The 26,046-nt window shown below is 40.0% G+C and overlaps 1 protein-coding gene and 2 pseudogenes across 2 annotated transcripts in view; 2 read left to right on the forward strand and 1 right to left on the reverse strand.

Annotated features, from left to right (window-relative positions):
• Nucleotides 1–26,046, reverse strand: part of SMCHD1 (structural maintenance of chromosomes flexible hinge domain containing 1) — a 153,053-nt gene that overhangs the window by 49,470 nt on the left and 77,537 nt on the right. Inside the window, exons 25-30 of the mRNA XM_053571171.1 lie at nucleotides 21,841–22,068; nucleotides 17,062–17,210; nucleotides 15,727–15,815; nucleotides 13,671–13,789; nucleotides 10,809–10,976; nucleotides 4,246–4,371 (exon numbers count right to left, since the gene is read on the reverse strand). Of these exons, the coding sequence (XP_053427146.1) occupies nucleotides 4,246–4,371; nucleotides 10,809–10,976; nucleotides 13,671–13,789; nucleotides 15,727–15,815; nucleotides 17,062–17,210; nucleotides 21,841–22,068 (879 nt within the window). The remainder of the gene's footprint in view (nucleotides 1–4,245; nucleotides 4,372–10,808; nucleotides 10,977–13,670; nucleotides 13,790–15,726; nucleotides 15,816–17,061; nucleotides 17,211–21,840; nucleotides 22,069–26,046) is intronic.
• LOC128571622 (ornithine decarboxylase-like) lies at nucleotides 1,020–2,733 on the forward strand (annotated as a pseudogene). Its single transcript, XR_008375939.1, has one exon. The product of XR_008375939.1 is annotated as an ornithine decarboxylase-like (transcript).
• On the forward strand, nucleotides 23,245–25,610 carry LOC128572093 (pumilio homolog 3-like; annotated as a pseudogene).

A 26,046-nucleotide genomic window follows, 5' to 3' on the forward strand; every position in this document is an offset into this window, starting at 1 on the left:
AAAATAAATGCTGTATAGGCTGGGCATGGTGAGTCACACCTGTAATCCTAGCACTCCAGGAAGCTGAAGTAGGAGGATCCCTTGAGCTCAGAAGTTTGAGATCAGCCTGAGTAAGAACAAGACCTCGGCTCTACTAAAAATAGACAAATTAGCCAGTACTAACACAGAAAATTAGCTGCGTGTTGTGATAGACACTTGTAGTCTCAGGCACCAGTAGTCCCCTGTGTAGCAGGAGGATCATTCAAACCCAGGAGTTTGAGGTTGCTGTGAGCTAGGTTGAGGCCACAGCACTCTATATAATATATATATGTATATTAAATAATTAATTAAAAAAGTAAAAACTACGATATGCACACATACTCCAGTCAAGGGATCATAACACTGTATCTCCATTCTTAGTTCATCTTTCTCTTGAATGTTTACTCAGATATTGTTATCAAATTTTTGCTGCAGTACACTACATTTATAGTGATAACCAAGGCTTGGACTTTTTAAGTGGCTACATTTCCTAATAATTAGTTAGAAAAGCCTCTTAGCCTTTTAAGGATGCTTCTCTAGAAACCAGAATCATACCCTTATTCTGGGGTTAAGAACAATCACTCTCTAACTCTCCTGGAAGCCAACATTCAAAACAAAAGGTGAATTTGTTGGTCAGTCCCTGAAGTTGCCGCCCCCGCCGCCCCTCTGCCAGCGGCTCTGGTGCCACCTCGGGCCAGGGTCTCCAGCAGGTGGGAGCCAGGCGCTGACAGGTGCGGCGGGGGCGGCCGAGCACTCCTGCCGCTCTGGCTACGGCTCCCGCTCTGGCTCTGCGCGGGCGGCAACTTCCTGGCTTCTCCAAGGGGCTGGCCTGCGGCGCCCGGATGCTCTGAGAACGTTTCCACTGTTGCTGGGAGGACACACACAGTGGGATTCAGAATTCCTTGAGAATTGCCTTTGTGATAAGCTGGAAGTATATTTCTTTTTAAATTCCATCTCTTTGTTTTTCAATTTGTTGCATTTCAGAGAAACATCAAGAAACCATGAACAACATTAGTAATGAAGAGTTTGACTGCCACTTGCTTGATGAAGGTTTTACTGCCAAGGACATTCTGGACCAAAAAATCAATGAAATTTCCTATTCTGATGATAAGGATGCCTTCTATGTAGCAGACCTCGGAGATGTTCTGAAGAAACACGGAAGATGGCTAAAAGCTCTTCCTCGAGTCGCTCCCTTTCATGCAGTCAAGTGTAATGACAGTAGAGCCATTGTGAAGACCCTCGCTGCCATTGGGACAGGATTTGACTGTGCTAGCAAGACTGAAATACAATTGGTGCAAAGTCTTGGAGTGCCTCCAGAGAGGATTATCTATGCAAATCCTTGTAAACAAGTGTCTCAAATTAAGTACCCTGCCAATAATGCAGTCCAGATGATGACTTTTGACAGTAAAGTTGAGTTGATGAAAGTTGCCAGAGCACATCCAAAGGCCAAGTTGGTTTTGCAGATTGCCATTGATGATTCCAAAGCAGTCTGTCGACTTAGTGTTAAATTTGGTACCACACTCAAAACCAGCAGACTTCTTTTGGAATGGGCAAAAGAAATAAATATTGATGTCATTGGTGTCAGCTTCCATGTAGGAAGTGGCTGTACTGACCCTGAGACCTTCGTGCAGGCAATCTCTGATGCCTGCTGTGTCTTTGACATGGGAGCTGAGGATGGTTTCAGCATGTACCTGCTTGATATTGGTGGTGACTTTCCTGGATCTGAGGATGTGAAGCTTAAATTTGAAGAGATCACTGGTGTAATCAACCCAGCATTGGACAAGTACTTTCCATCAGACTCTGAATGAGAATCATAGCTGAGCCAGGTAGATACTAAGTTGCATCAGTTTTCACACTTGCAGTTAATATCATTGCCAAAAAACTTGTATTAAAGGAACAGACAGGCTCTGATGATGAAGATGAGTCCAATGAACAAACCTTTAGGTATTACGCGAATGATGGATTATGTGGATCGTTTAATTGCATCCTTTATGATCATGCTCATGTAAAGCCTCTTCTGCAAGAGACCTAAACCAGATGAGAAGTATTATTCATCCAGCATATGGGGACCAACATGTGATGGCCTTGACCAGATTGTTGAGTGCTGTGACCTGCCAGAAATGCATGTGGGCGACTGGATGCTCTTTGAAAATATGGGTGCTTACCCTGTAGCTGCTGCTTCTACTGTCAATGGATTCCAGAGGCCGACTATCTAGTATGTGATGTCAGGACCGACGTGGCAACTCGTGCAACAAATCCAGAACCCCGACTCCCTACCCGAAGTAGAAGAACAGGATGCTGGCACTCTGCCTGTGTCTTGTGCTTGGGAAAGTGGAATGAAACGTCCCCCAGCAACTTGTGCTTCAGCCAGTATTAATGTGTAGATATCATTCTGTAGCTGTTAACTACGAGTTTAGCTTGAATTAAGGGATTTGGGGGGACCATTTAACTTAATTATTGCTAGTTTTGAAATGTCTTTGTAACAGTAGGGTTGGCACTGATGCAGCAATATGTAAGATTAGGAGATGGGGGTCACACTTATCTGTGTTCCTGTGGAAACTATTTGAATATTTGTTTTATATGGATTTTTATTCACTTTTCAGACATGCTATGAAAGAGTGCCCCTCCGCTGCTCAGCAAGCATTTGTAGCTTGTACAGTGGCAGAATGGACCAAAAGCTTAGTGTTGTGACCTGTTTTAAGAATAAAGTATCTTAGGGGCGGCGCCTGTAGCTCAAGGAGTAGGGCACCGGTCCCATATGCCGGAGGTGGTGGGTTCAAACCCAGCCCCAGCCAAAAACCACAAAAAAAAAAAAAAAAAAAAAAAAAGTGTATTTGTTGACCCTAGTAGAAGAGAAGCAGACTATCTTCCTAAACTCTGAACACTCATTTCCTCCTTCAGACAATCTAGACAGTAACTAATAATAGTACGTGCAGACAGAAAAAACAACAATTAGAGAAGGAAAAAACAGAGTGACAAACGACAGCATAAATTTTTGTGTTTATACCTGTCCCGTCATCTCTCAACTTATCTTTCTCAAAGTATTTCTCGGGCGGCGCCTGTGGCTCAAGGAGTAGGGCGCCAGTCCCATATGCCAAAGGTGGTGGGTTCAAACCCAGCCCTGGCCAAAAACCACACACACACAAAAAAAGTATTTCTCCCATCTGGGTACCAAATCCTTGTTGCTATGCCAGAGATGCCTTGTATTTCAGGTTGTATAGCAACAATACAGTACTCTTGCTTAACAGTCTGAAGAACCCTGACTCTGATTTTCTATCTATCACAAACCATTCCTGGCACTTTAATCTTCTGTATGATTTTTAAGATCAACTTGTTAGGTTCTGGGAGATCCCTATTGGGATTCTGATTGAACTTACTAATTTCAAGAGAATTGCCATCTTTATATATTACCAATTCTTTCTGGCATTACATTTGTAAAATACATATTTGTGGAAGGATACTCAAGACTGCCTGAATATAACCCCCGGAAACTCCCTCTGTGTTGCCTGGCAACAACCTGCCTGTGACCAATGAATTCCCTTAAACCAACAGAAGGGACTGTATAAAAACACACCTTTGCAAGGACTGGCAGCTTCTCTTCTTCAAAGGGCCTCCAACTTTGCACCAGGCACCAGATTCTGAGAAACTTCTCAATACTCATGGAATAGGTGATACCTTTCTGATAGCCAAGTCTGTGTCTGTCCTCTAACTTTACAAGGTCATGTTTATACTTGCCCCATAAAAAGAGCAACAGAGAAGAGGTGCTTCACCCAAGAACACAACACCAGTATAGATTTAGCGCTCTGCCCAGGCTCTGGCAGCTCTCCATCAGACAAGTAGAGGAAGGTACCAGCATATCTTTTTTTGCTTAGCCAGAGCATATCCTTCCCCAATAACACCTGTTCCTAATCCACACTATAGTACATTGTGGTATCTGTCTCTATTCACTTTGTTCTAATCTGAAATGGAAATATTACTGGTTTGTATAATGAACTCTCAAAAATTCATAGCTATACAATAATGGCCCCTTGTTGCACTATTTGTAAGATATCAACTTTACTTTCTCAAAATAATTTTTAAAAATCTTTTACGTGGATACATACTAAGCAGTAAAGAAGGTTATATAAAACTTAACTTAAAAAACAGAAATGTGACAACTAAAGATATTACCATGCGAATGAAATCTAGAATTTTAAGTGAACGTTATTAAAGGAAGTTTAAACTTACCTTTAAATTGCTGGCTTTTATGAGACTTATTTTAACATGCGGTACTGGCGCTGGATTATCCCATTGATCACAAAGTTGAACAATAAGAGAGTTCTGTAAATCTCTTCCATTAATCACTGGAATGGACTAAAAAGAACATAAATACTGTAAGAAATACTAAAACATACAGGCCAAACAATAGAATTACTGGTATACTTGTAAAATGATCACGTATCTGCTGTATTCACAAATGGTTTTCAATGAAAATAAACTTTGAAAAACCAATTAAATTGTTACACCTGAGCCTCTTATAGAAATGAATAATTTGATTAAAAATATCATTTGACATTACAATCTTTTATCAGTATCTGCAGGATACTGGTTTAGGCAGATACTAAAATCCTTAGATGCTCAAGGGACTTGTACAAAATGGGGCAATATTTGCATATGACCTACACATACACTTCAAATCATCTTTAGATTGCTTGTAATAGCTAACACAATGTAAATGCTATTTTAGTACTAACGTGACTTATGCAATAGAAAGATGAGCTTATCTTTGCTGCTCAGAATTAGTACTGGCAATCTATACTCAACCTCCTCAGTCAAGTTTTCAGCACGCTAGCATTAAATGGTAAGCAGTAACAGAACTTTTTCTAGCCCTTAGTTTAATCAGACTATTCACTGATGAATCTATACTGTCTTTGTTGACTTTAAAATGTTTCTTGAGGGGCAACTCCTGTGGCTCAAAGAGTAGGGCGCTGGCCCCATATACCGGAGGTGGTGAGTTCAAACCCAGCCCCGGCCAAACTAACAAAAAAAAAAAAATAGCCGGGCGTTGTGGCGGGCGCCTGTAGTCCCAGCTGCTGGGGAGGCTGAGGCAGGAGAATCGCGTAAACCCAGGAGTAGAGGTTGCTGTGAGCCGTGTGACGCCACGCCACTCTACCCGAGGGCTATACAGTGAGACTCTGTCTCTACAAAAAAAAAAAAGTTTCTTGCTACTCAGAAATAAAAAACAAATCAGGAGGTATCATGTTACCAGACTTCAGGCCATACTATAAATCTCCAGTGATCAAAACAGCCTGGTACTGGCACAAAAACAAAGAGGTAGATTTATGGAAAAGAACAGAGAACCAAGAGATGAACCCAGCTACTTATCATCATTTGATCTTTAATAAGCCTATCAAAAACACTCAGTGGGGGCGGTGCCTGTAGCTCAGTGGGTAGGGGGTGGGCCACATACACTGAGGATGGTGAGTTCAAACCCGGCCCAGGCCAGCTATAACAACAACAAAATAGCCAGGCATTTTGGGGGGTGCCTATAATCCCAGCTACTTGGAAGGCTGCCAAGAGTTTGGAGGTTGCTGTAAGCTGTGATGTCAAAGCACTCTACCAAGGGAGACCTAGTGAGACTCTGTCTCAAAACAAAAACAAAAACATTCAGTGGGGGAAAGACTCCCTAATTTAACAAACGGTGCTGGGAGAACTGGCTGGCGACCTGTAGAAGACTGAAACTGGACCCCCACCTTTCACCATTAACAAAAATTGATTCTCACTGGATAAAAGATCTAAACTTAAAACATGAAACTATAAAAATACTAGAAGAGAGTGCAGGGAAAACACTTGAAGATATTGGGCTGGGAGAATATTTTATGAGAAGGACCCCCCCTGGGCAATTGAAGCAACACCAAAAATACATTACTGGGATCTATCTGATCAAACTAAAAATATTTTGCACAGCCAAGAGCACAGTAAGTAAAGCAATCACACAACCTTCAGAATGGGAGAAGATTTTTGCAGGCTATGGTTCTGACAAAGGTCTGATAACTAGAATCCACAGAGAACTCAAGCTAATTAGTAAGAAAAGAACAAATAACCCAATTTGTATGTGGGCAAGAAACTTGAACAGAAACTTCTCTGAAGAAGACAGGCACATGGCCTACAAACACATGAAAAAATGCTCATCGTCTTTAATTATCAGAGAAATGCAAATCAAAACCACTTTGAGATACCATCTAACTCCAGTAAGAGTAGCCCACATCACAAAATCCCAAAACTACAGGTGTTGGTGTGGATGTGGAGAGAAGGGAACGCTTCTACACTGCTGGTGGGAATGCAAGCTAGTACAACCTGTTTGGAAAGAAGTTTGGAGGATACTAAAGGAACTAAAAGTAGACCTATGGTTCAACCCTGCAATTCCTCTACCAGGTATATACCCAGATGATCAAAAACTATTTTACAACAAAGACATTTACACCAGAATGTTCATTGCAGCCCAATTCATAACTGCAAAGACATGGAAACAGCCCAAGTGCCCATCGACCCATGAATGGATTAACAAATTGTGGTGTATGTACACCACAGAACACTATGCAGCCATAAAAAGATGGAGACTGTACATCTTTTATGTTTACCTGGATGGAGCTGGAACATACTCTTCTCAGTAAAGTATCTCAAGAATGGGAAAAAAGTATCCAATGTACTCAATACTACTATGAAATCAATATATAATCACCTACATAGTCATACGAACGGTAAAGCATAACTATAGTCCAGAAAGTAGAAGGGAAGAGGAGAGTGAAGGGGGGAGGCGGGAAGAGGGAGAGTACTTGGAGAGACCTTAATGTGCATAATGCAAAATGCAATATTATATTTTAAAACTACTAAGAAAGGAGTATAATTGTCTTACCACAACAAATAAGTGAGGTGATAGAAGTGTTAATCAGTTCCATGGAAGGATTTCACATTGTATATAAAATCAGTACACTGAACCCCATAAATGCATCAATGTACACAGTTATGATTTAATTAAAAATGTTTTTAAATATTAAAACAAAAGACAAATAATAAAATGTTTCTTGCTTTTTCTCTAACTAATATGTAGGGCTTGTGTAATTCTAGGAATCTATCTCCTGAACTATTAATATTGGGCATATCAAAGACACTTTATTAACCACAACAACCTAAGACCTAAGCCTGTGTCAGATTTTAGAAGTTAAATAAAAAGAAATGGAAGAAAACTGAAGAGTGAAAAAGGAATGTTGATTTATCATCTCTCTCCTACTGAGCTAGTTAGTTCTTCAGCTTCTTCCACCTCATACTCTTATTTATTTATGTATTATTTTTTGAGACAGAATCTCACTATGTCACCCTGGTTAGAGTGCCATGGCGTCACAGCTCACAGCAACCTTTAACTCTTGGGCTCCAGCGATTCTCTTACTTCAGCCTCTCAAGTAGCTGAGACTACAGGCACCCACCACAATGCCTGGCTATTTTGTTGTTGTTGCTGTAGTTGTCATTGTTGTTTGGCAGTCCCTGGCCAGGTTCGAACCCACCAGCCCTGGTGTATGCGGCCAACACCCTAACTGCTGAGCTAGAAGCGGTGAGCCCCACTTCATACTCTTATCTGAGGTAGCTGGTTACCAAATAATGTCAGAAGTGAAATGGAAAGAAAAATTAACACTGTGTTATGGATAGGACATTAAGGAGAGATATAGGGCAGGCATGATGGCTGATGCCGTAATCCCACCAATTTGGGCGGCTGAGGCAGAAGGATTGCTTGACGCCAGGACTTTGAGACCAGCCTGGGCAACACAGCGAGACTCTATCTCTACAAGAAATAAAAAATTACCCAGACATGGTGGTACACACCTGTGGTCCTAGCTACTCTGGAAACTGAGGCTGGAGGATCACTTGAGCCTTGGAGGACTTTGAGGTTGCAGTGGACTGTGATTGTACCACTGCACTCTAGCCTGTGCAACAGAATAAGACCCTGTCTCTCAGAAGGAGAAAAACCTTGAGATTGGTTTTAGTTATAATGCTTGTATATCATAAGGTTTATAAAGCTACAGCTATGTTCCATTTGCCAAAGTTTATAAAAAGCTTGAATTCTCACTAGTGACAGTTTCCAAATGAAAACACATTGTACTTTATACCTAATCATATAACTGTCTACCTTAACTACCTTCAAAGGATATCCTAGCTTTTTAAAGGACTCCTAATTACTTTTAAAAAATACCTTTCGATAAATGATGTATAGCCCAAGTCACTAATAAAGTTTTCCAGGAAATAGTGAAAAAGCAAATTTCTAAAATCAAATGCAAAAATGTTCATGAATATAAAGCTGCCCTCTGGGCTCGGCGCCTGTAGCTTGGCTAGAGCACCAGCCACATACACCAGAGCTAAAGGGTTCGTACCCAGCCTGGGCCTGCCAAACAACGACAACTACAACAAATAAATAGCCAGGCATTGTGATGGGTGCCTGTAGTCCCATCTACTTGGGAGGCTGAGGTAAAAGAATCGCATAAGCCGAAGAGTTTGAGGTTGCTTTGAGTTGTGAAGCCACAGCACTCTACCAAGGGCTGTGACATAGTGAGACTCTGTCTCAAAAATAAATAAATAAATAAATAATGCCCCCTGTCACTTTTTAATGCTAGCATATTAACTACTTCAGAATTTCTGTATCCTCATTCATAAAAAAATACATGTGTTTATTTATACATTTCTTTCTATCATGCTTAGGTGTTACATCAATTCAACCTTGAGTGGAATTAAATTAGGAAATTCTGGAAAAAAATCAGATGTTAAATGATTATTTTTCCAGTCTCATTTAAATATAACCATACCTCTAACAGACTGATAAATTAGCTTATGTTTTATTTTTAAAGTTTCTGGATTACTATGGTATCTGCAAATAAACCTTACAATAAACTTTTTTTTTTTTTTTCAGTTTTTGGCTGGGGCTGGGTTTGAACCCACCACCTCTGGCATATGGGGCCGGTGCCCTACCCCTTTGAGCCACAGGCACCACCCCATAAACTTTTGAACTAACAAGCTATCATTTGTTTTTTATATCCCTCCAACCCATACAAAAAGATAAATATGTCAAGATTTTTTTCTACCTCAAATGTACATAATTTTTCCAGATTGTAGTCAATCAACAAATCCTTTATTGACATCAATAAGAAATGTGTTTGTTTATGTTATGTAAATGCTCTCTCCTCCAAATAGATGCCCTTTTTAGTTAGACCCCTCAGTCAACACACTATTATTTTAAAATTTGTTTTTTAAAGCACACTGTCATAACCAGTTTATTTGTTTTGTAAACTCACGAATCAAAAAGGCCAATCTCAAACTAGGGCATAAGCATGTAAACTTTCTTAGAAGACCTGTACCTTTACTAGGATAATTTCATTGATGACCATGAATACGAGTTCATTTGCCTTTATAAAAAAATATTTTAGTCATGATGTTAAAAATTAGAACTATCAAAGAATACAAAATTTTAGTTACATAGGAAGATTAGTTCAAAAGCTCTATCACAATATAATGAGTAGTTAATAATGTGTTCTTTAAAATTGTTGTGAGTAGATTTTTAAGTATGCACACCACAAAAAAGATACATGTTAGTTTGATTTAGCCATTCCAGAATGTACATATTTGAAAATATGTTGTACACAGCAAATATGAACATTTTTTTTGTCAATTAAAAAATAAACAAAATGTTAAAAAATAAAATTAGAGTTCTAAAAATTAAGTAAGAAAAATTAACTAAAGTAAGATGGGGCAGATATTTTCAAAATTAGTATTTAAGATTTAAGTACTTGGGCCAGGAGTGGTGGCTCATGCCTGTAATCCTAGCATTCGGGGAGGCAAAGGTGGGAGGCAGGTAGATTGCCTGAGCTCCCAGGTTGGAGACCTACCTGAGCTCCCAGGTTGGAGAACAGCCTGAGCAAGAGTGAGACCCCATCTCTAAAAATAGCCAGGCATAGTGATGGGGGCCTATAGTCCCAGTCTCTAAGGCAAGAGAATCGCTTGATCCTGAGAGTTAGAGGTTGCTGTCAGCTAAGATGCCACAGCACTCTACTAAGGGTGACGAAGTGAAGACTATATCTCAAAAAAAAAATTATATATATCTTCAAGTACTTGAATAGGAAAGCACACTGAAATATTTATGGTTATAATGGCTTGATGTCTGGGATATACTTTTTAAAAATCTAACTAAATGGTTTTAAGTTAGTGTGAGAGAACAAAGCAAAACTGGCAAAACTCAGTGACTGCTGAAACTGGGTAGGCACAGGTTTATTATACCCATCTTTTTACTCTTATTCATGTTTGAGAATTTCTGTAACCTAAGTTTTAAGATTTAAATTATTACATTCAGTCCGGGTACGGCGGCTCATGCCTGTAATCCTAACACTCTGCGAGGCCAAGGCAGGTGGATTGCTTGAGCACAGGAGTTCAAGACCAGCCTGAGCAAAAAGCAAGACCCCGTCTCCACTAAAAAATAGAAAAAACTGAGGCAAGAGGATTGCATGAGCCCAAAAGTTGGAGTTTGCTGTGAGGTATGACACCAGGGCACTCTACCCATCATGACAGCTTGAGACTGTCTCAAAACAAAACAAAACAATTACATTCATTTGAACAAACTAGGACACAGTAATAAATAAGTATTTATCTTCTAATTATTAGCTATGATTGTTAGCTGTTGTTCTTCAACAACAAAATATACCTATTCTGCTACACTGACAATCCTAAAGTAATAACTGATGTGATTAAGTTGTTTCAGTCAAGAAGTTACTTACCTCCTTTAGCTCTGGCCAGTCTATTAGAAGAAGTTTAGCTGGGGGTCCAGAAATTAGTTGCACTCGAATAAAGTCAGAAAACTCACGCCAAGAAAAACAAAGATCTTTATTTCCAGGAGGACCTGGAATAAATCTGATGCCTCTTACACTTACACTTTGGGTGTTTTCCTAGTGAGGAAAAATACATTGAGAAAAGACAGACGGTATCACTTAGTTTCCAAAAAATAAAATAAAATATTTTGTCATTATTCCATGGGCATACAAATGTGTTTCTGAGTAACGTAATGGCAAAAAAAAATTGCACCCATGCCAACAGGGGCACACCATGTTTTTTTTTTTTTTTTTTTTTTCAAGAGAGGACACTGAAATTTTTTAAAGGGGGGTGAGAAGCCACACACAGTGGCTCACGCCTGTAATCCTAACACCCTGGGGGCCGAGGCAGAAGGACTGCCTGAGCTCACAAGAAAACCAGCCTGAGCTACAGTGAGACCCGGCCTCTAAAAGTAGCTGGGGCATTGTGGAAGGCACCTGTAATTCCAGCTACTTGGAAGGCTGAGGCAAGAGAATCACTTGAGCCCCAAATCTGAGGTTGCTGTGAGCTATCACACCACAAGCACTCTACTGACGGCAATAAAGTTAGACTCTGTCTCAAAGAGAAAAAAAAAGGGGTGAGGGGGTCTTAAGATTATCTTACATCTTTTCCTAACTTCCCTCTTCCTTAAAACATCTCCTTTTTGCAAACCAAATAGACAAGCATGTCCCTGCTCAATAGCCTTTGTATTTGCTCTTTTCCTTTGTTTGCAACATTCTTTACCAGATACCTACAGGGCTTTTCCTTAGCTTTTTTTTGCATACAAGAAGGGTCTTCCTGATCACACTCCTTAATGGCACACTACCCCTGCCCTACTTTACTTTCTTATCACTTACTTCTTCCATTGCAAGCTCACAAGACGATCCCCACAAATGTAGGGGCTCTGATTTGTCATCCATCAATCTCTTAGAATAAAATCTAACCCAACATATTAATGGGAATTAATGAAACTGGCCTATGATCTTGGCAATGTGAGTGAACGATCCTATACTGACATGAGTACTATAGTATTCACATTTTAACAATGACCCTTAAATGATATAATCATTTTAAATTTCTACTGGGTGCAAATCCACTTCATTAAAATTTTAAAACAGGGATAAAAACTTTATGCTTTATGTTCTGAAATAACAGTTTGCAATGTTTTATGTAAAAAATTGTTGTAAACTGACTGAAATTGGCTCGGCGCCTGTAGCTCGAGCAGCTAAGGCTGGCCACATACACCAGAGCTGGCAGGTTTGAATCCAGCCTGGGCCTGCCAAACAGCAATGAAAACTATAACCAAAAATGGCTGGGTGTTGTGGCAGGTGCCTGTAGTCCCAGCTACTTAGGAGGCGGAGGCAAGAGAATCGCTTAAGCCCAAGAGTTGGAGGTTGCTATGAGCAGTAATGCCAGGGCACTCTACCCAGGGTGACAGCTTGAGGCTCTGTCTTAAAAAAAAAAAAAAAAGTTAAGTCTTGGGGTGGTGCCTGTGACTCAGTGAGTAGGGGACCGGCCCCATATATCAAGGGTGGAGGGTTCAAACCCAGCCCGGGCCAAATTGCAACAAAAAAATAGCCAAGCATTGTGGCTGGGGACTGTGGTCCCAGTTACTTGGGAGGCTGAGGTAAGAGAATCACCTATGCCCAAGAGGTGGAGGTTGCTGTTGAGCTGTGATGCCACGGCACTCTACCGAGGGCAACAAAATAAGATTCTATCTCTTAAAAAAAAAAAAAAAAAAATGACTGAACTTAATCTCTCCAAAATCCCCAATGAACACAGACCTTTTCAACATTTGGGAAACATATTAAATAGATATTCATTAGCAAATGTATTAAAAGTTCAAAATATTTAAACTCTATCATAGAATTCCACATTTAATTGTAAAACAACAAAAAGCCATTTGAAGAGGTGACTTTTTCACACAGCAACCTCCGACCCTTGGGCTTAAGCAATTCTCTTGTCTCAGCACAGAACTCTACCCAAAGCGACAGCTTGAGATTGTCTCAAAAAAAAAAAAAAAAAGTTTTTCAACAGGGAACATGGTGTTCTGAGAATGATAAAACAGTAACATAGCAGATTAGAAGAGACCAAAATTCTAGCTAGAAAGGGCAACAATGGAGGCTATTTTTGTGATTATTGTCAAGTAGAAAAGTATAACAGGCTCTAAAAGAAAGAAGAGTTTGAAAAAGCACCCAATACTCTAAATGAATTAAACTTCCTTTACACTTGTGAGATGTCCTTTTCTCTGACTCACTCTGGCCTGGCTTTATCGTTCTATGTTCCTTGAAGATCTAGTTCCAGCATGTCTGTTTTCCCAAAGCTGTCTGACATGATGCTTCTTTCAAACTGAAAGAATTCTACCAGGGTTTTTATTTTTCAAGCTAACCCGAATTAACTGCCGAGTCACAAACCTTAACAATTAAGGTTTCCTATATTCGTATCTTGTTAACTTAGGTGTGAGCACCAAGAAGTTCTATTTAAACAACTGCTTGAAAAACTACCATTTAATATATGTATATACTATATACCAAAATATTTATGGAATTTGCTTCAAAACAATATGATATAAACACAAATGATGACTACTGAAAGTGTATGAGAACACAAGAATTACATTATTCTGTTTTTGCATGTTTGCAATGTTTCATTATGAAAGTTTTTTAAATGCCTTTTACATGAGTTTTCATGTAAAAAATGAAAATTGAACTTCTTTTAGTTATTTTAGTTTCCCAAACCTTGTTATATATAAAACAATGGTATAAATCAACTTTTACAGAAGGTAGCCATACCTGAAAAGTAGTTTTCAAATTTGAATTATCAAGTCCAACTCCAGCAATTGATAAAGCAGATAAAGAACTTGCTGAAAATGCTTGAATCTGATTTCCATACTGATCTGTAATTATTATAACTTTAAGAAAAAAAAGTTTTTAGTGTTACCTTTTTAATGAAAGACATAAATATTTATAATACACTCAATAAAAAGATGTTTATAAACTTACTTTGTTCTCTTACTAAATTTTTAGTATAAAATGATTATTTCTTTCACACTCACTACAAACAATACCAAGAATCTAAACAAGTACTTCAATATTTAACATGATGCTAATGTTAATCAGATTTTAATGAAGACACAATTTTAATAGTGCATAATTTTATAGATATAAGGAAAAACTACATAGAAATCCATTTGTTTTACCAGTTTGTTGTTGAGACAAGAGTCTCATTATGTTGCCTTAGGTAGAGTGCCATGGCGTCACAGCTCACAGCAACCTCAAACTCTTGGGCTTAAGCGATTCTCTTGCCTCAGCCTCCCAAGTAGCTGGGACTACAAGTGCCCACCACAACACCCGGCTATTTTTCGTTGCGTTGTCATTTTTTTTTTTTTAGTTGGCCTGGGCCACGTTTGAACCCACCCCCCTTAGTGTATGTGGCTGGCACCATAACCACTGTGCTACAGACACCCAGACACCCCTCCTCCTTTCTTTTTTTTTTGTTGAGACAGAGTCTTAAACTGTTGCCCTGGGTAGAGTGCTATGGCGTCACAGCTCACAACAACCTCAAACTCTTGGGCTCAAGCGATTCTCTTGCCTCAGCCTTCCTAATAGGAGTGACTACAAGCGCTCACCACAGCACCTGGCTATTTTTAGGCAGCAGTTGTCATTGTTGCTTATCAGGCCCGGACCAGGTTCAAACCTGCCACCCTAGGTGTAAGTGGTCAGTGGCCCTCCTACTTTACCCCTTTTTTAAAAATTGTTTTTCAGTGATAAGGTCTTGCTAAGTTAGCCTTGAGCCTCTAGGCCTAAGCAATCCTCTACCTTGCTTCCCAAGTAACTAGGACTATAGACACATACCACTAGGCTTGACTTAATTTACACTTTTAAAATTAATTATTGTTACAGATTCTAACAAAAGGCAAAATCTTTTCAACAAAATATTTTTGCCAAACTGACTTTGAAGGTATATTAACCTAGGCAAAGATTATCAAAATACTTGGGGCCTTAGTGTGTGTCACACTTTATGGGGGCAAGACATGATTGCAAGAGGGACTTTACCTAACAATTGCAATCAGTGTAACTGGCTTATTGTACCCTCAATGAATCCCCAACAATAAAAAAAAAAAAAAAAAGATTATCAAAATACTTCAATCTTATTCAACAATGGATTTTCAAAACAATAACATATAAACCCAAAGCTTTCCTAGATTACGCATGCTAAAATATACATCATAAAAGTTTTTCGTTGTTTTTTTTTTTGAGACAGAGTTTTACTATGTCGCCCTCGGTAGAGTGCTGTGGCATTACAAGCTCACAGCAACCTCAAACTCTTGGACTTAAGCGATTCGCTTGCCTCAGTCTCCCAAGTAGCTGGGCCCACAGGTGCCTGCTACAACGCCGGGCTATTTTTTGTTACAATTGTCGTTGTTTAGTAGGCCTGGGCTGGGTTGGAATCCGCCAGCCCCAGAGTATGTGCCTGACACTGTAACCACTGTGCTACAGCCCCGAGCCTGTAAGTGTTTTTAGGAAAGAAAGCAAATCAGGTGGCACCTGTGGCTCATTGGGTAGGGTGCTGGCCCCATATACCCGGGGTGGCGGGTTCAAACCTGACCCCAGCCAAACTGCAACAAAAAAATAGCTGGGCGTTGTGGTGGGTACCTATAGTCCCAGTTACTCGGGAGGCTAAGGCAAGAGAATCGCCTAAGCCCAGGAGTTGGAGATTGCTGTGAGCTGTGTGATGCCACAGCACTTTAGCAAGGGCGATAAAGTGAGACTGTCTCTACAAAAAAAATAAAATAATAATAAACTAAAAAAAAAAAAAAAAGCAAGCAAGCAAGCAGATCATACTAACCTATTTCTCCTTGAAGCTCTTGGCCCATCTGTATGGTTTTTCCACCTTTTAATTCACATTTTAAATGTTTAGGTTCATCAGGAAGTGGTCTGAAATTAGATAGTAAATTAAAAGGCTTTAGTTACACCATTAATTATAGCAAAAAAAAGAAAAAAATTAAAATAGGGCAGCACCCAAAGCTCAGTGGGTAGGGCGCAGGCCATATACACCAAGACTGGCAGGTTCAAACCTGACCCTGGCCAGCTAAAACAATGGCAACAAAAAAATAGCTGGGTGTTGTGGCAGATGCCTATAGTCCCAGCTACTTGGGAGGCTGAGGCCAGAGAATCACTGAGCCCAAGAGTTTGAGGTTGCTGTGAGCTGTGATGCCACAGCACTCTACCGAGGGTCACACAGTAAGACTCTGTCTCAAAAAAGAAAAAGAAAAGGAAAAGGAAAAGAAATTAAAATAGTTACCATACACTAAAGAGTAACATATATAATGCTTATATTCTAAAACTCAAATATAGTAAAACCTCTCTAAATACTTCAGGTTATAGAACATGGCTACTAATTCAAAAGGAAATAGAGAAGAGACAGTTTAAAATATTAGGGAATACTGACCAAAAACTCTGACCAACTATGTAATTTAGAGATGCTAAATTATAATATCTGTGCTGGATACAATGTAAAGTATGACAAGAGAACACTGAGAAAACAGAGGGGCCGATAAGAGTAACTCCTCAACAGACATGACTTGGTCACAAAGCAGCATATTTGAAATTTTATCCTTAAACACAGAACTGTTCTAAGTGTTGGAGATAGTATGGAAATGAGTAGAGGAAGTAAAATTCAAGAGGTTACTGGAAAAGAGGTGTCCAAAGAATTGACAGACCAGGGTAGAAGATGGGTTTTTTAAAACGTATTTATCTTTCCCTTCTCTATAAGCACAACTATAACTTCAGTTGAACTCAGCTTTGAAAATCCTCTGTAACCAATGAAAAGAATTTTTCCTTCTGCACAAGACATTGACTAATCACACTATAACTTTTGTATTTTTCATGTCATTGTCACCTTGCAAGAGTTTTTTTTAGATGTTGCTTGCACTAGGAGGATTTTTCTTTAACGAAGGTTCTAGGTCTTCCAGTTACTGAAGGGCCAATTTGGTATAGGGTTATAGCAGTAAGGATTAATCACTATCTCCAAAGAAGCTTTATTCCAAAGACAATCTTTCATTCATGGAAATGATAATATTTTCTGCCTTAAAAACAATATTCACTTGTACACCGAAGGAAAGTATTTTTGTTGGTATATGCTAAATTTAAAAATACCTCAAAATATAATAAGTCCACAAACCTTACTGTAAATGCACTTTCCAGAGACACGTGATCATCTTGGAATGAAACCTGGCAATAGCGCATTTCTTTTACAGAAGTTGGTACCTGTACATCAGGAAGTAGACCCCGTATCAAATGTTCCTTGTTAATCTCAGGAGTCCAATTAACCTAGGAGAAAATTATATATTTAACAATATATAAAACTTAGTCTATCTAATGCCCTCCTATTTGCCACGTCTCTTGCTGAAGACTCTTAAAGCTAAATTATAACCTATCTTCCTCATCTCCAAGAAAAAAGAAAGCCCTTTTATGATTAGAAACAGTAGTGGTACACACATTACTATGAATTAAAAGTATCCTCTTGGCTCAGAGCACATAGCTCAGTGGTTAGGGTGCCAGCCACATACACCGAGGGTGGTCGGTTCGAACCTGGCCTGGGCCAGCTAAACAACTGCAACAACAACAACAAAAAATAGCCAGACATTGTGGTGGGTGCCTGTAGTCCCGGCTACTTGGGAGGCTGAGGCAAGAGAATTGCTTCAGCCCAAGAGTCTGAGGTTGCTGGGAGCTGTGACGCCACAGCACTCTACCGAGGGTGACATAATAAAACTCTGTCTCAAAAAAAAAGTATCCTCTTTGTCTTTGCTGTTAATGTTGCCACATCTTTCAGCGCAATAAAATAAAAAGCCTTAAGTAATTTTGCTAGATCTTTGTCACAAAATTATCACTGTGGTCATTAAAGTTTAAAAATAATACACAAATCGGGCGGCGCCTGTGGCTCAGTGAGTAGGGCGCCGGCCCCATATGCCGAGGGTGGCGGGTTCAAACCCAGCCCCGGCCAAACTGCAACAAAAAAAAAATAGCCGGGCGTTGTGGCGGGCGCCTGTAGTCCCAGCTGCTCGGGAGGCTGAGGCAAGAGAATCGCATAAGCCCAAGAATTAGAGGTTGCTGTGAGCCGTGTGACGCCACGGCACTCTACCCCAGGGTGGTACAGTGAAACTCTGTCTCTACAAAAAAAAAAAAAATAATAATACACAAATCATACCATATGATCAATATTCAATTGTTCTTCTCAAAGGATCTTTTTAATGCAAATTTTGAATGAGATCTAGTTGGATTTTTATTCAGCAAAGAGAGAAAAGAGGTTATAACACTGATATAACTTCAACCCTTCTGGATACCTTTTGATCATAACCCCTTTCTTGGGTGCTTTGAGGTCTATCTTAATTTTACATCTCTTTCATTCAATATTTTAATTCATACCTTTTCCCAGTTGACTACCCTACTTGTAACAATGTTTAGCTCAACTTTCTGCTTGTAGTCTTCTACAGTTATGATTTAAAAATCATTGATAGGCTGGGCACCTGCAGCTCAGCGGCTAGGGTGCCAGCCACATGTACCAGGCCTGGTGGGCTCAAACCTGGCCCAGGCCTGCCAAACAACGACAACTACAGGGGTGATGCCTGTGGCTCAAAGGAGTGCCCCATATGACAGAGGTGGCGGGTTCAAGCCCAGCCCCGGCCAAAAACTGCAAAAAAAAAAAAAAAAATGACAACTACAACAACAACAAAAAAAATAGCTGGGCGCTATGGGAGGTCCCTTTAGTCCCAGCTACTTGGGAGGCTGAGGCAAGAGAATCGCTTAAGCCCAAGAGTTTGAGGTTGCTGTGAGCTGTGACACCACCGAACTCTACTGAAGGTGACATAGTGAGTCTCTGTAGCAAAAAAAAAAAAAAATCATTGCTAGCTGAGTAGTGTTTCCTGGTAATGTACTATCATTTTTAGTTGCCTTTTAAAAACTATCTTTATGCTCTGTTCTTTATTGTACCCTTTTTAAAAAAAAAAATGGAGGTTCAGCCAGCCACATACACCTGAGTTGGCGGGTTCGAATCCAGCCCAGCCCGCCAAACAATAATGATGGCTGCAACCAAAAAATAGCCGGGCGTTGTGGCAGGTGCCTATAGTCCCAGCTACTTGGGAGGCAGAGGCAGGAGAATCGCTTGAGCCCAGGAGTTAGAGGTTTCTGCGAGCTGTGATGCCACAGCACTCTACCCAGGGTGACAGCTTGAGGCTCTGTCTCAAGAAAAAAAAAAAAGGAGATTAAAAAGCACATAGGAGGCCTGGTGCAGTGGCCCACACCTATAATCTGAGCAGTTTGGGAGGCTAATGTGGGAGGATCGCTTTAACTCAGGAGTTAAAGACCAACCTGAGCAAGAGCAAGACTGCATCCCCACTAAAAATAGAAAAATTAGCCAGGTACTGTGGCAAGCACCCGTAGTCCCAGCTACCTGGGAAATTGAGGCAAGATGATCACTTGAGTCCAAGAGTTTGAGGCAGTTATGGGCTGTGATTTCCCCGTTCTACTCTTGCCTGTGTGACAAAGTAAGACTGTCTCAAAACAAAAACAAAACAACATGAAAAGAAGCAAATAAGAATTACACAGAAACAATATATGCTTTTTTCCCCCATGCCTAAGCTGTGCTAGTCTCTCAATGGATTCCTAGCTGAATTCAGGCTAACTTTCCTCTGTCTTGGCTTTTAATTCTCTATATACCACAAAACCAGTGTAAAGGCTTTCCATTTAATTTAAGAAAAAAGCAGTACTCACTATCTTTTGCTGTCAATGAGAAAGTCCATGTTTAAAATCTTCAGTGCCCAAGAAATACGTAACTACTATAGTTGAGGCAAAATGCAGGCCACAAGCTTAGAGAATGGGAGAGAGATGATACTATGTACAGGAAGAGGCTCTCCAGTCAATGCTTTTTCTAAACCTTGATAAGAACCCAGGAAGTGGAAGCATTATTATTAAAGCAAGGAAGCAGTTCAGAAGCCAGGTCTCCAGAACCACTTTTAAACCATGCATCTTCTGATCAGCTGATAGACAAAAATGGCTTGTCTACCTTCTAAGCAGAATCAGCATCATTTCTCTCTCAATCCTCCCTCTCCTCATTGTGAAGGGAAAAAAATAAATTGGCTGGAACAAATGTTGTTCCAAATAAGATTCTGAAAATAAGGTCAGTGGAACCCCTGGCTAAATAATCCTTTTAAAATACCAGATCTTATACTCGGGGACTCAGGATAGGGAGGGTACGCCAGTTTGAAAGGGTAATTTCTACATCATGTCCCACGATGGCAACTATTGGGACACCTTACACATGGTTCACAAATGTTGTTTCTCTTGACATTAGGGGATGTTTATCTCTAATTACCTCAAAAACCCCGTTACAAAAGTATTTTCTCACACTTGAGATTGGAGGAATTTTATTCTACAGACATCAAGGGGAAAAGTACAGTCAGTTCTGCTATAATGCTTGCTTTGAAAATTTAAATATTTTCCAATGCAATTAACATATTAGGAGATAATTTAAGCATAAAGCAAATTTCACTTTTGCTTAAACACAATTTCATTCATGAAAAAACTAAATGAACATAGAACACTGTCCTCAGCCAAACTAAACTGGGTGGGGATACACAGAACAATGAACCTCAATCACCCACCAGTCACCTCAGCTAACTATATGTAAGGAGGCACACTTACTCACATTTAGTGTTACAAAAACTTCCATCCAATTTCAGGTCACCCTCCTCCCACCACTTCACAGAAACCCACAAACTGCAACCTTTGCTGCAATTTCTATAAGCAGGTACACTCGTATATCAGTATGCTACTCACATACGTCATACCATTTAGCATGCACTATTAGTATTACTGCTTTTGCCACTGTCTTCTTACGTTCCTATCTTTCTTCTTCCTAGGCCACTGATGAAGTCTGAGCATTGTGCCTCTAATTCCCATTTTCCCATAAGCCATGTGATCTTTATTGTGCAATCTGGTGCAGCATAGTGATTTTTAGGAATGTGTATGTCTTGAGAACAGCGCTTTCAAAAGAAGCAGGCATAGACTGTCCACTCTTCTTTTAATCAACCACAAGAGAAGGCTACAGAACTGTCTACTTTATGTGTTAAGAATCTAAGAGTTTTGATTTGGGACCCTGTTCAGTTGAGATGTTAAATGGCAACATGCAGATTCAACCCGTCAAGGTGCAAATGTTACATTTAGATGATAGCAGGTAGATAGGGACCAAAAAAACTGTTTTCTACGGATCATATTTTTAGAGTGATATACCAATTACAAATGGCCAAATCAGGGCTCTGAAGTTAATGACTTTTTTTTTTTTGAGACAGAGTCTCACTACGTTGCCCTTGGTACAGTGCCACGGCGTCACAGCTCACAGCATCCTCAAACTCTTTGGGCTTAAGCAATTCTCTTGCCTCAGCCTTCCAAGTAGCTGGGACTACAGGCGCCCACCATTATGCCTAGCTATTTTTTTTGTTGCAGTTGTTTTTAGCAGGCCGGGCCAGGTTCGAATCTGCCAGTCCTGAGCTACAGGCGCCAAGCCAGTTAACGGCATTTTTTTCACTTTTTGCCTTTAACAGAACCTTTGCTTAATGCCTTCAGAATAACTACAAATGTCTTGCTTGGTAAGGTGGTGATCTTGATTATGCCTGCTGAAATACAGGTGGTCAGGTAATATGTGACTAATCCAAACGCCCAAAACTGGAAATTTTTTGTGTTGAAATCATTTTTCTAAGTATAATTTTGTCGCATATGAATCACACACATTTTAATCTAGTCTACATACACCCCGTCCCCCACTTATTTAGCCTAAAATTTAAGACAGTTGTATAACTTTTCTGTGATAGGCTGCTTAAGGCTACCCATGAAACTTCCTGTTTAAAATCTTCCACATAAAATGAAAACAGTTCCTACAAATAAGAAATCTGTTTGAGATACTTACTTTAATTTTTTCTGCTAAAGCTGGTGTTATATTGATTTCTCTTTCTCCTTCATCGTACATTTGAAAAATAAGATTACGCATAATATCGCCTGCTATCCAATTAACCTCATCCTGATGTTTGATCTGAATTGCTTTTTGTCCTTCCAAGCTGAATATCTGTAGTCTTGCAACATGGCTGCTGGGAAGCAACTTAATAGTCTTCTCCACAGGTGGCACATCTTTAAAACTCTGGGAAAAGAGGAAACCACAAGTATATACTAAATAGCATCTTACTGAACTTTTTTATATTAATAGTGAATCCTTTATATTTATAATGGAAGAGCTTCTCATATATGGTTATATTTACAGGTTTTATCATTAAGAGAGTACTTTACTACTGATAATTCCATATTTTATATCATCAGGTTATAAATGACAGTAGCCACAATCTTAAAACCCCAAACAAGTATATTTGGACCAAAAGCATTCTCTTCTCCTTATTTCTGAATTTATTTAGAAGTACTGCAAACTTATTTTAATCCATGTCACATATTTCATGACTAGCATTATTAAGAATAAAGATGCAAGAAATTAAGAACTTTCCATAAAATCCGAGATAAACAGATGCCATAAAATACATTATTTAGTGGTAACATGATACATTAAGGTGTTCAGTGTTTTTTCAATTCAGAACACACTGAGGTAAATGAACAAGGTCACTAACAGCCAGAGAAGGGCTCTGAATGCCCTCATCAATATTTTAGCTTATTCATGGCTAATTATTGGCATACCAGTATTCTACAGATCAGAGTGGCACCTGTGGCTCAGTGAATAGGGTACTGGTCCCATATACCGAGGGTGGCAGGTTGGAACCCAGCCCCAGCCAAACTGCAACAAAACAATAACTGGGCATTGTGGTGGGCGCCTGTAGTCCCAACACTTGGGAGGCTGAGGCAAGAAAATTGCCTAAGCCCAAGAGTTGGAGGTTGCTGTGAGCTGTTATGCCACTGCACTCTACTAAGGGTGACAAAATGAGACTCTGTCTCTTAAAAAAAAAAAAAAAAAGAAAAACACATCGTTGCTCCTGGGACGTGTCTGCACCCTGCCAAGGGCTGGAGTCAGGAGGATCTCCCGGGTTTGTGGCCCACCAGGCAGCCTTCTGGAACATTTTACTAACCTGGGAGTTTGGGGATTAATGGAAGCCCGGCAAGGGGGCAGGACTATAACCCCTCTTCCTACCACTTTGCCAGCGTGTTGGGATGGACAGAACTAGCTTCCCTCTAAAGTCCTTGCCAGTGCTTACTCTGCTCAGCCCATCTGTCCTGTACTTAACAACCATCCACCCCATGTCCAGGTGCTGAGTTTACAGTCTGAATGTACGGTTGCAGGTTGTCCTGAATCTCAAGATGCAGATTAGTTGCCACAATGGAAGTCAAAGGGAAAAAAAAATTCACAGGAAAGAGTACAAAGGCATCACAAGGAAAAAACAAATTTCATAAAAACAATGATTCTGGTTTTTTAAGGACATTCCCAAGAAAAGTTGCTAAGGAAGGTGGATCTAAAATTACATAGAACTTTGAGAAAAGTACCACAAACCCTGGGGAAAAGGGTATGAAGCAGTTCAAGAATAAGCAACAAGGAGACAAAGCACCAAAGAACAAATTCCAGCCGGCAAATAAATTCAGCAAGAAGAGAAAATTCCAGCCAGATGGTAAAAGTGAGGAGTCAGCAATCAAGAAACCCAAATGGGATGACTTCAAAAAGAAGAAGAAAGAACTGAAGCAGAGAAGGCAACTCAGCGATAAGACCAACTATGACAATGTTGTTTGAGCAAAGCAGATTTGGGAGATTTTAAGAAGAAAAGACAATGACAAAGAGAAAAGAGTAAAGTTAATGAATGACTTGCAGAAGTTGATCCAAGGGAAAATTAAAACTATTGCATTTGCACATGATTCAACTCGTGTGATCCAGTGTTACATTCAGTATGGTAATGAAGAACAGAGAAAACAGGCCTTCAAAGAATTGCGAGATGATTTGGTTGAATTAAGTAAAGCCAAATATTCCAGAAATGTTGTTAAGAAATTTCTCATGTATGGAAGTAAACCACAGATTGCAGAGATAATCTGAAGCTGTGAGGCCATGTGAGGAAGACACTGCAGCATGTGGAAGCCATCATGGAGTACATGTATAATGACAAAGCCATATTGGAGCAGAGGATCATGCTGACGGAAGAGTTCTACAGGAACACAGTCCAGTTGTACAAGACAGCAGATCACCCAACTCTGGAAAAAGTATTAGAGGTGTAGCCAGAAAAATTAGAGCTCATTATGGATGAAATGAAACAGATTCCAACTCCAATGGACCAAAAGGAAGCTGTGATTAAGCACTCATTGGTGCATAAAGTATTCTTGGATTTTTTTTACCCATGCACCCCCCAAACTCAGATCAGAAATGATTGAAGCCGTCCACGAAGCAGTGGTATACCTGGCGCACACACACGATGGCGCCAGAGTGGCCATGCACTGCCTGTGGCATGGCACACCCAAGGACAGGAAAGTGATTATGAAAACAATGAAGACGTATGTTGAAAAAGTGGCTAATGGCCAACACTCCCATTTGGTTTTACTGGCGGCATTTGATTACATTGATGACACCAAGCTTGTGAAGCAGATTATCATTACCAGAAGTCATCAGTTCCTTGCCTAACATAGTAAATGACAAATATGGAAGGAAGGTACCTATTGTATTTGCTAAGCCCCAGAGATCCTGCACATAGAGTGCGAGAAATCACTGAGTTCTACAAAAGGGAGACGGAAATGCACACAGTAAGAAAGACACAGAGATCTGCTGACGGGAGCTCTTGGGATCCATTTCTCCAGCTTTGCTAAACTACCTGCCAGGAGATTGTTCTAGACAAGTCTGCATGTGTGTTGGTGTCCAGCATTCTGGGATCTGCTACTGGGGACGTTCAGCCTGCCATGAATGCCATCGCCAGCTTAGCAGCAACAGAACTGCATCCTGGTGGCAAGGATGGAGAGCTTCACATTGCAGAGCATCCTGCAGGACACATAGTTCTGAAGTGGCTCATACAGCAAGACTGGGAGAGAAGGTTGTTTTGCAAAACCACTCGTAGAGCATGTTGGTATGAAGAACCTAAAGTCCTGAGCCAGTGTAAATCAAGGTGCCATTATTCTCTCCAGCCTTCTTCAGAGTTCTGACCCCAAAATTGCAAACAAAGTCAAAGCTGGACTAAAAAGCCTGGATCCCACTTTGGAAAAAAAACAAAAATACCAGCAAAGGAACAGAAACTCTATTTGTTTTAAAAACTGAGAGCATAGGTAGAAAAGAGTTAAACACAGGATGGAATGATTTTTCCTGTTTTCCAACGCAGAAGAGAATGGCAAGGGTTCAGCAGCAGCAGAGAAGGGCTGGGGTTCACCTCACTGGGAATTTGGGTGCTCTGTATGTTTCTTCTTTTGTAAGTATCTATTTATAAAATTGCTTTTTAAAATGGTAAAAAAAAAAAAAAACCACCAATATTCTACAGATCAGTGCAGAAGAATTGGATTATGCTATATAAGTTGATTTTAGGCATACAAAATTAAAATGTTATACTATTACCTCATAATCCAGCTGTAGTGCATTCCATGGCATACACTAAATTTAAAATATGCTTAGCCATATCCTCACAATCTTCCTTAACTCATGTCTCCTTTCTCACCCAGCTGCAGCCATTCTTATGGAAACCCATCCAAGTGATTGATGACGTATTTAAAATTGCTACCTCATAGAATATCAGGCAAATAACCCATCTTCTGTTATAAGTATATCTTATTTCAGGCCGGGCGCAGTGGCTCATGCCTGTAATCTTAGCACTTCTAGGAGGCCGAGGCGGGTGGATCGCCTGAGCTCAGGAATTTGAGACCAGGCTGAGCAAGAGCAAGACTCCGTCTCTAAAAATTGGCCACACATTGTGGCAGGCGCCTGTAGTCCCAGCTACCTAGGAGGTTGAAGCAAGCGAATCACTTGCCCGAGAGTTTGAGGTTGCTGTGAGCTATGATGTTATGGCACTCCACTAAAGGTGACAAAGTGAGACTCTGCCTCAAAAAAAAAAAAGAGTATCTTATTTTCTTGACTCCTTACACTAAGAGTTGCTACCTTTGTAATTGCCTATTATTACAGGATATACCTTGGTTATTTGTTTTAACTAACTGGATTCTTGGTCTT

This window comes from Nycticebus coucang, chromosome 19, assembly GCF_027406575.1.
Source record: "Nycticebus coucang isolate mNycCou1 chromosome 19, mNycCou1.pri, whole genome shotgun sequence".
Taxonomy (NCBI): domain Eukaryota; kingdom Metazoa; phylum Chordata; class Mammalia; order Primates; family Lorisidae; genus Nycticebus; species Nycticebus coucang.